General features: G+C 41.3%; 1 protein-coding gene across 1 annotated transcript; it reads left to right on the top strand.

The window, feature by feature from the left end:
• The first annotated feature begins 2,343 nt into the window (after positions 1-2,343).
• LOC308365024 (butyrophilin subfamily 3 member A1-like) lies at positions 2,344-6,895 on the top strand. Its single transcript, XM_080838338.1, has 8 exons — positions 2,344-2,483; positions 3,472-3,590; positions 3,692-3,733; positions 3,863-3,955; positions 4,264-4,381; positions 4,481-4,498; positions 4,684-4,710; positions 4,865-6,895. Exons 1-8 carry the CDS (start codon positions 2,465-2,467, stop codon positions 5,395-5,397), a joined length of 969 nt encoding a protein of 322 aa, XP_080694464.1. The 5' UTR covers positions 2,344-2,464; the 3' UTR covers positions 5,398-6,895.
• The last annotated feature ends 4,280 nt before the right edge of the window (positions 6,896-11,175 follow it).

The following is an 11,175-nucleotide window of genomic DNA, read 5'->3' as shown; positions in this document are numbered from 1 at the left end:
ATCTAGATGTGATTGTTCAGTACATATACGTGCATAGGCATATCAGATGATTTCTGAGAGAATTATGTTTAACTGTGGCCTCAGCAGCATATTGTTAACAAGTTAAATCTTTATTATATTAAATATTTGAAGATGAGGGTAATTACAAGGGACCCACAGAATGTTTATTCGCCTTGTGCAAGCATTCATTTTTAGTTTCAGAATGTCTTATTTACATAGTATTATCTGTGTGTGTGTGTGTGTGTGTGTCTGTGTTTGTGTGTGTCTTTCTGAGTGTGTGTGTGTGTGTGTGTGTGTGTGTGTGTGTGTGTGTGTGTGTGTGTGTGTGTGTTATTTGAGCTGTAGTGTTTAAGCACAGAAGCACACAGCATCCGTGAGAAGGTCAGACTTTGGTCTGACAAGGTTTCAACATGTTTCAAAACAGAACGTATCTAGAATGACTGACACTCACACACGTATCACAAAACGCTACAGTTCATAAACAGCTCTGTCTAAACCAAGAATACAATAAAGTAAATAAAAGATTAAGTAAAACAAATAATTCTACATTCTACATTTACATAATGTGCATGGTGTATAAGTACTTCCCTGAGGTAAGTTTCTCTGCGCTTCAAAAGACAAATTAAAGATAATATAAGAGGCCTATGACAGATGATCACTGAGACAGAGGATGCTTCTATCAGGGGTGTTAGTTATGTTCCTGCAGGTCACCTGATATGGACGGTTGCCTGGAGACCAACTGTGGGTGAGGGTAAGTATATTGGTAGAGCTATATAGGTAGGGTAGGACTGTTATAGGGGCTGTTCTTATTTTATCACAGGACACAATCTTGAGTGTCGGCCAGAACACTGCTTCAAGGCCAGGATGTTTAGGGCAAGGGAGGTGCATGTTGGAGATAAGGCAATGATGAGGCAAAGTCTGAGTCAACCACTTTGTAATAAAGGCGAATCAGGAATACAGGAATTCTCTAACAGAGATCCTCAGTATGTTGCAAGCCACCAGTGTGGAATATATGTGAGATACACATATTAGGTTTAGTTACAGTGTGGTTAGCTTTCATGGACGCACACGTCGAACTAAAGAGTTTCTAGGTCTCAACACATGAGAGGCATGGAATTGCTGCTTCAATAGCGCGACACAGTAAAATAAAACAATGTGCATTCTTATCTCAAGCATGACATTGGTGCTGCCTATAACAAATTAAGAGTCCTTAGTCATGAAAAGGATAAAGAATATATTAAATGGCAAATAAGCCCAGAGCCTTTTTTACACAAACTGAGCGTGCTCACAATACACAGGCTAAACCACCAGCAGACACTTCCTGTCAGGGGGGGGAGGGGGGGGGGGGGGGGGGGGGGTAATCTCTCTTTCCAGGGGTATTTTATCTCTGCCGAATTTCAGAGGCCCAGGCCTGGCCTGAGGCCGCCGTGATCACAAAATAAGTGCGTATACTTCTCTCTTTCGCTCTCATTTCTCATGCTGTCGGCACAGTGTTCCGTCTTTTGATACTTTTGTTACTTCTGCATGTAGCACATTATTGTCACCATATGTGAACGTGGTCACTGTACTGTTTCACATTTCCCTTATGCCTCGACCAAAGCCACACACACACAAACACACATAGGCCGTACGCATCACAATCCGCTAAATCTGCATGCTGTCGGCGTAGTTCTCCCTCTTTGATACTTCAGCATTTAGCACATGATCGTCACCATATGCGTACGTGGTCACTGCACTGTTTCACATTTCCTCATGCCTCGACCAAAGCCACACACACACACATACGCCTTCACAATCAGCTAAATTGTAATTCTACACACTCCTGCCCTTTTCAATGCCAACACACAGCAGAGATGGACAAAATATTTTATACTAAATCACTAAGTCCCTTTATTTTTTTTTATAAAAAAAATCTATTTATTTAAGTTCCAAAAAGTTACAAAAAAATCCCTTTAGATGGGAACTGTGTGTGTTGACCCAACTCTTGTGTCGGACACCCCCAGACCTAGTTGAATTAGTTTTGTTGTAGTTCATTAGTTTTGTAGATATTTGTCCTAAATGTCCTTGGAATAAACAGTTGAGACAAAAATTAGATGAGATACACAACACTGCCCTGAATGAACTTGAACGTCTGATTTTCCTGTCCTTGCAGAGAACAGGTCGTCTGATATGCACGGTTGCCTGGAGACCAACTGAGCGTGCTCACAGTACACAGGCACTTCCTGTCAGTGGGTGTGGTAACTGACAGCAACAATGGGCAGGCAACCAATCAGTAGGTCGTTCTCTGTTTGAAAGAGAAACTATGCTGCTTTATGGCTATGCAGCATGTTCAGGAACGTTGTTTTCTATTTTAGCTTTCTGTTCTGAACTGTGTGAATGATGTTCTGTGGATTATGGGACATGACTTTTTGGACTAATTCCCCTTCGCTGAGCAGACCAGGCTGTTGAAGGAAACTTAAAGGAAATGAACTCATCAAAACAGAGTGAGTTAATTGTAGCCATACACGTTTTAAATTAAATATAAGTTTACTTTTAAATTAGGGAAAAGTGTTTCACATACATCTGAGAGATATTTTATCAGAGGCTTTGACACCGGCTTCAATGCAAAATGTAGACATGGATTGAAAATTATTTGTTGAGGTCAAAATGTATCGCATGGTTCTACACAACCAGTGCGGTAATGCTTAAGCAGTCAGCTAAACTCCGTTGTTACAATCACAAAGCAGGCTCCTTTATTGCTGTCTCCCAATATGTCACGTGAAAAATTATGAGTGAAACGGTTATATTCAAGATTCAGAAAAGACTTAGAAGGTGTAGCAAAACAACCTCTTCAAATCTTAGAGTTGATACTTCAATGAGAGTCAGAAGACCGAATGCGATGAACTGAAGGTTATTCAATCTCGCAGACTTTTCATTCAATCTGACTGGTGGTCCATGGAGCAGCTTAGCCAAAAAAAACAATGCACTTTTTGAATGGTATGTTTCGTAACTATGCTTTTCCAATCAAAAACTCAAAATGTATCTTAGTTGAACCAATCAAAAACCTAAAACGTATCGAAATTGAACCAAACAGAATATTTTTCTCAAACCTATACATTTTATCCAAGCTCAGATCAACGAAATATCACAAAGTGTTCATAGTTATAAAGACATCTAGGTAACTATTCATATATTCTTTACTGCTGCAACACTCCTTATCCCATGCAACAAAGCAGATTTTCATTTCAAAGTAAAAATCCATCATCATTTCAACAGAACTATTATAGTGTGTGCGTCTCTCTATACCAGTTATATATTGTAGCATGAATTATGTTGAATTACTGCAAGCCACGTATATATCAACCTTTTTTGCTAACCTAAATAAATCAGAGGGCAGAACATGTATTTTTATCCCAGAGCGGCTATCAAATGTTCTTGCCATGCTTTACAGTTAGTTCCCAGTCAATGTCAGTTCTGCTTCCTCTGTTGCAGAAACATTTGCAGTCTCACAGAGTTGTGGTAACCTCAGTGATTATGAAATTAAAAAGGAGAGAGCTCAACGAAAATGCTGCTCACAACCCATTTTCAGACCAGATTTTAGCTTACTCAAGGTAAGATGTTCATGTTGTACGTTGAGACACACCCATCTGAAAAGTAATTTTGTGTGCACATTAAGGATTATGGTGTTTATATCTTTCTTTGCTTTCCTTAGGCGATGGAAGGGATAACACTTTTTTATCACAGTTTGTCTAAGGTAGGCAGTGTTGGATGTTGTTGTTTAATACTATTGACAAATAACAAGATAACGATAGATAGATAATTTTATGACATTTGTAACAAGTATGCTCTACCGTGTCCTTCTATTGTATTATTGTTTTGGCAGGAGCACAGCAGCCTGCATGTGTCAGATGGCTCCCCCCTGGGCGTGTCTAAACTTGTTCCAGGACACACCTCTCTGATTCATGGAGTGGTGCAGGTAATGAACTAAAGAATGTAGATGCGTGACAGATACAGAAAATAACCCAGTCTCAATTATCATAGTCATCCAATCAGGCCCGAAACTAAAGAATGTTAATGCAGACAAGGAATGTGGATGAGTGAGAGATGTAAATCAGAACAGAGTCTCGATGACCTCCGCCATCTAACCAGCCCCGAGACTAGAGAATGTGGATGAGTGATAGATGCAGAAAAGGAATGTAAATGCATGAGTGATTCAGAGAAGAACACCGTCTCAATGACCTTAGTCATCTAACCAGCCCCAATCCTGTATTTCTCTGCTCACAGCTTGCAAAGCCATCTGTCCTTTCCAGAGAGAGGGTTGAGGAGGATGGAGGGATGGAGAGAAAAGGGCTGAAACAGGAGGCTGAGACTGTACAGCCCTCACACGTGTGCAGTGCTACTGGTAGGTCTAGGCTTTTTCCTGGGGGTAATTCTGGGCAATTTGGTCTGATTCCTTTTGATATCACATCTCAGAGATTATTTTTTTTCTCTTTTGTTCCAGGAAAAGTCCTTAACCCAGGTAGGCTTGCTCTTCATTAAATCTAAAAAGACAGAGTGCACTGTGTCCATCCTGCTTTTGTGCTGCTAATTATTATAGTTGAAATATAGTTATGTTTAATATGAATTGCAGTGTTTCTCAACAACATTATAACAACAATGTCACTCATATTACTATGGTAAAACTAGGCCTCTCTGTTTTTTTAGAATGGCGGTCAATGACTAAATCAACAGGTAAGACATTGCTGCTAAGAATCAATATTCAAATCTAATGTGAACCCATTTCTATGTTGGCTATGGATATAGTGACAGTGACTTTTATGTCTCCTGTTGTTATGAAATATGGCTGCATACACATAATCAAAATGTTCGTCCCCCTTTCCTTCAGTTAAGATCACTTTGGACCTAAAGACAGCAAATCCCACTCTCAGGATCTCTGCTGACAGAAGGCGAATAAGGTCACTCACCATTAAGGAGAGCAAAGGAAAACAACATGCTTGGTTCCAGCAGGCCCCTCACAAGTATGACGGCTGGTCCTGCATCCAGGGAACACAGGGCTTTATCTCAGGCAGGTATTACTGGGAGGTGGATATGAGGGAGAGCTCTGATTGGAGGATAGGTGTAGTAAAGGAGTCGGCACCCAGACATGGCTTTACCAAACTCACCACCACCTCAGGGTACTGGACCCTCCGTCTCCAACTAGGCAGACTAATTGCCCTCACTGACCCCGTCACCAAATTAAACCAGCCAATCCCCAGAAGAGTAGGAGTGTATCTGGACATGGAGGGCAGACAGGTCAGATTCTTTGATGCAAAGCAGAGGAGACACATTTACACCTTCCTGGCTGAGTTTGGCAACTCTGAGAAGATTTACCCCGTGATTGGCACAGTGGAGGCAGACAGAGAGTTGGTCATCCTGTAGATTCAGATCACACACACAAACACACAAACACACACATGCGTGTGCTTGGCACAGTGGAGACAGACAGAGAGTTGGTCATTCTGTAGGTTGAGATCACACACACACACACACACACACACACACACACACACACACACACACACACACTCTCACACACACACACACACACACACACACACACACACACACACACACACACACACACTCACACACACACACACACACACACACACACACACACACACACACACACACACACACACACACACACACACACACACACACACACGTGCTTGGCACAGTGGAGACAGAGAGAGAGTTGGTCATTCTTTAGATTTGATATAAGGGGAGTTCTTAATTATTTACGTACTTTATCTTTTATTTTATGTGCTGTTGTTGTTGTTACCATGTGGAGACAGACAGAGACTTGGTCATCCTACCAAGCAATGTAGGTTGAGATGCTATAGGCCAAGAGCCAACCCCATCACAAAATAACTGTCTCAGTATGCGTCTTACGTAGCAGCATGCTCTGTCTCAATGATCTGACCTATATTTACATTTATATTTTACATTTTGCCTCTCTGACGGTAGTGGTGTGACCGCACATGAACCGCACACTTCTGCCCGATGTTTGAGACCACTAGCGCACCCAAACAGTTTTACGCACACAAGCACACACAAACACTCATATAACTGATTACATTTGGCTCCTACCCCATTGAACTGCAAATTGCCTAGACTGGCAGAGGGGACACTCAAAATGGTCTGGGCCAGACCGCTTGGATAAGGTGTTTTTTAACAAACCTTTGAGACATTATTTATTTATTGCTATTTATTTTATTGATAGTGAAGAGATACTATGTTGATGTCTCGGGGTCTGTTTTGTCATTGTTGTATTGTTTGTTTTTATGTCTACCCTTGTGTGTGGGAATGCTGCTGACCACCATGTGTATATATATTTCATTGTTCTGTCTAGTTTGGTTAGTCTAGTCTTTTCAGGCATGTGGACCTTTTTTGACTGCTTATTTTTGTCCCCTCTACTACATTTAGAGGCTTAGCAGGTGATATTCCTGGAGAATGCTGCCCTTTGTCCTCTACTTATTGAGAGGCTTAGCAGTTCTCCAGAATATTTGGAAGCATAATAAAACTTATATTTGAACCCTTACTCTGTCTCTGAGTAAACCCACATCTTTTGACGGCAACCGAGGCTTGGTCCGTCAGAGCCTTTCATATTATCTTTCATTTATTTTTGAAGCTCAGGGAAACAGCACTAGTCATCATCAGAAGCCTGTGAGCTAGATAAACAAGTTGAAGTTATGGAGATAAAAGGCAAGGTCAAGCTCAGAGGACTGCAGACAAGACTGCAAACTACACTGCTTTGAGAGGCGAGAGAGGCCACATTTTTCATGGGAGCAACCCACATACTCAGCTCTGCTGCTCATCCCCCAAATCCATGTTCCTTACAAATGTGGCACCGTTTAAAAGGGAGATAAACAGGCTTTCCAACAGTATAAGATTTATTGCCAAGAAGCATTGTTACAATAAAGGAATAATCTACCAAACACAAATGTCCTTACTTTTTGTGCTATGTTTAGATGTATTATTTATTATTAGATTATTCTCTTTAGCCTAGTCTGAATGTGTAACTTGCACCTGACAAATATATTTTGATGCTCTGACACACTGTATTGTACAGGATTGCTGGATTGCTATCCAGCCTCTGCATTGGACCGATTAGTTATACTGCAGCCTGGCACTCGGTCCCTGAACCAGTTCCGTCTTACATGCTGGTAAGCCTGTAACAGCACTGTAGTTTCCGAGTTAGTCTCCAGAACTATGTTGTGCCCGTGGGATAAGCCAAAGTCTAGAAAAAGACCATGACAATATTCTGAATGACACTATTCATAGAACAAACCAGTTAATAATCAGTATGAGGGACATTCACCATAACAGATTTTCGGCATCCAAAAGAAATTACCCTGGGTTAGCAATATAGCATTTCAATAACAGGGACTTAAGACTGAATTCCTAAATTGAGTGAAGTCAGGTTAATTAAGTTTACAGAGACAGCATCCTTTAATAAAATATTGTATTTCAGCAAAGTGCAGAGAGACAAACAGAAACTTTCAGCCACTCCCATTTAATTAAAGGAGCAATAAGGAGTTATGTTCTAAAACTAGCCAGCCAACTACCCACATAGAAAATGACACTTATGGAAAATACATATTAAAAATAACAAACATTTGCCTACTCTGTTCGAACTTGAATAGCTTTTTGATTGGGATGACATTTGAGTTCCACATTTTGTCAGGTGATGGTGCACCCTTGTGGCCATTGTAAAAACCTGACCCGTACAGTTCAATCCCCCACTTGCATCCAGAGAAATCTAGATCTAAAAGGAAAAATAATATGAAAGAGCACATACATTTTGGGAAGGTTATCAATGTCTTTCAAATATTTCAGATAGCATTTAAGGTGGTAATTCTTTATATAACATGACTTATGCAATCTGCCACCATCAAATAAGACTGAAAAATGGGCCTTTGCAAATTTGGGTATGCAATTTTAGGGAAAAATGGCCAAAAAATGCAAGATTAATGTTACTGTTAAATGTAATGGTCTTGTTGTTGTTGGCATACCATGTTTTTGAGTTCTGTCACGTTGCTCAACATTTGTGGGTGGAACTAATGTAGTTTTTGAAGTGTGTTCAGCTCAGTGTTGCTGAACTGTGTGAATAATGTTCTGTGGATGACTTTATTGGAATCATTTTCCATCGATTGGCAGACTAGGCTGTTGTAGAATTTTTAGTTTTTGCACAATTTGTAACTTTTGCATTATCAGTGTATGTCAGTTTGGTCTGTAGAGGTCAATAGCCAACATGCTTTACACACTGAATGAATCACGTAGACATTATTATGGAAAATATGAACTCACTCCTTTTTCTTTTACAGTAACTAAAACTGTAATCTACATCACCATAAATAGGACAGTAAGACATGCAAATTATGATTGGCTTTTTAATTATATTTATTTTCAACACTCACCGTTTGGAATGAGCGAATCCATGATGACTATGCTGATGCATGAGCACCGAGCAACGCCCGCCCTTTTGCACACACACTACTCAAAGGTCAAGTGTGTGATGGTGACCCTTTTGCACACACACTACTCAAAGGTCAAGAGTGTGGTTGGCCGCCTAACGAGTGCATGGGCATGTCTTTTCATCAGGACTAGAGGGTGCAGGGCTGTACAAGGGGGGTTGAATTAGAGAAGCAATGGTTCAATAAAAATGGCTTGTGGTTTCAGCAGTTAACTACACAAAACATGTAAAAAAAAAAAAAGATGAATCTACCTGAATCACTATGTAAATATGAATGTAGTTGAACCAGCCAGCAAGCTAGCTAAACTAGTTTATAACAAAGTCCCCTACTCTCCAACACTGTAAGCAAGCCATGAAAATAGACTATTAATTCACTTTTAAAAAGAACTGTTAATGAGAAATGTGTAAATTGACAGAACAACACAGACATTAGGCCATGGTTGACCCATTCAGTGTAGGTTGTGAGGGCCAGAAGAGGCATGATGTCACAGTGTAGCCAGCTGATTCCCCCTGATGATGTCACAGTGTAGCCAGCTGATTCCCCCTGATGATGTCACAGTGTAGCCAGCTGATTCCCCCTGATGATGTCACAGTGTAGCCAGCTGATTCCCCCTGATGATGTCACAGTGTAGCCAGCTGTTTCCCCCTGATGATGTCACATTGTAGCCAGCTGTTTCCCCCTGATGATGTCACATTGTAGCCAGCTGTTTCCCCCTGATGATGTCACAGTGTAGCCAGCTGGTTCCCCCTGATGAAGTCAGGATTTGCTGGACTGTAATACCCCTTTTTGACCATGTGGGGTCCTCAGTGTTCCTGTTTGCCGGTCACGTGTTTGTTTCTTATCGCCATGTCATGATTGAGTTATTATACTGGGGCCTCTGAGGTGAGAGGATGCCTGTGCACTTGTAACAAACCTCTTATTGTCAGTCAGTATAACTAGTATTTTTAGTTTTGGAAAAACTAGGAGGTAAAAAAATTAGGTAACTAGAGACCCCTAGAGTATAATACTAATAAAAATTGTCAAGTTTTAATGGCACACGACACACTGGAACACAAACGTGCATATATGAAGGCGACACAGGACACACACACAGGCCTGAAGTCACGGTGAAGTCACTCTCTGCTTTTAACCCATCCCAGATCGTCCTTCCTCCAGGACCCTCCAGTAGCAGTGGCGCAGCGCCCGGGGACCAAGTGAACCGTCCATCATGGTCAGGACAGGAGTGTCAGGACAGAAGTGTTCTGTTTTTTTTGCATGTTTTTTCTGTTGGGGTTCTTAGTGGAGGAAACCTTTTGTGAACACGGGGAGAACATGCAAACTCCACACAGAAAGGCCCGGGAGATGCCCAACTGAGGTCTGGGGAGGACTGGGGAGGTCAACGGCTCCTCATGCGGGAATCAAACCCATGAACTTCTTGCCGTGAGGCAGCAGTGCAAGCACCTAGCTACCGTGACACACTAGGTTGGGAAGGGAACAGCACCTTCCGTCACACTGAAACCTTAACCCTGAACTTAAGGGGGTAGGATTTTAGGAAAAGATTGAGTCTGTGTCTGATACCAGAACTCTCACAGCACATCAGACAAGCATTCCACTGAACGTGTTAGGTGTCAGGATCAGATTCCAGGGGAATTACATTTTTGCTGAACTTGATGCAGCGTCTCTTTCAGAGGCCCAGACCTGCCCCAGGGCCACCATGATCACAAGATGGATGCCTTTACTTCTCACTCTGTGAAACATACGGCCTATGAGTGTGTGTGTGTGTGTGTGGCTTTGAAGGATAACCTATGCTGCTTCTCTGGCTATGCAGCATGTTCAGGAACGTTGTTTTCTATTTTAACTTTCTGTTCAGTACACATACATTGATAGTGTGTCACATAGTGTGTCATATCTAGATGTGCTTGTTCAGTACATATACGTGCATAGGCATATCAGATGATTTCTGAGAGAATTATGTTTAACTGTGGCATCAGCAGCATATTGTTAACAAGTTAAATCTTTATTAAATTAAATATTTGAAGATGAGGGTAATTACAAGGGACCCACAGAATGTAACACACGTATCACAAAACGCTACAGTTCATAAACAGCTCTGTCTAAACCAAGAATACAATAAAGTAAATAAAAGATTAAGTAAAACAAATAATTCTACATTCTACATTTACATAATGTGCATGGTGTATAAGTACTTCCCTGAGGTAAGTTTCTCTGCGCTTCAAAAGACAAATTTAAGATAATATAAGAGGCCTATGACAGATGATCACTGAGACAGAGGATGCTTCTATCAGGGGTGTTAGTTATGTTCCTGCAGGTCACCTGATATGGACGGTTGCCTGGAGACCAACTGTGGGTGAGGGTAAGTATATTGGTAGAGCTATATAGGTAGGGTAGGACTGTTATAGGGGCTGTTCTTATTTTATCACAGGACACAATCTTGAGTGTCGGCCAGAACACTGCTTCAAGGCCAGGGTGTTTAGGGCAAGGGAGGTGCATGTTGGAGATAAGGCAATGATGAGGCAAAGTCTGAGTCAACCACTTTGTAATAAAGGCGAATCAGGAATACAGGAATTCTCTAACAGAGATCCTCAGTATGTTGCAAGCCACCAGTGTGGAATATATGTGAGATACACATATTAGGTTTAGTTACAGTGTGGTTAGCTTTCATGGACGCACACGTCGA

This window comes from Sprattus sprattus, assembly GCF_963457725.1.
Source record: "Sprattus sprattus genome assembly, chromosome: 5".
Taxonomy (NCBI): domain Eukaryota; kingdom Metazoa; phylum Chordata; class Actinopteri; order Clupeiformes; family Clupeidae; genus Sprattus; species Sprattus sprattus.
The sequence above is the reverse complement of the archived record's forward strand: the minus strand, read 5'-3'. Positions and strand labels throughout refer to the sequence as shown.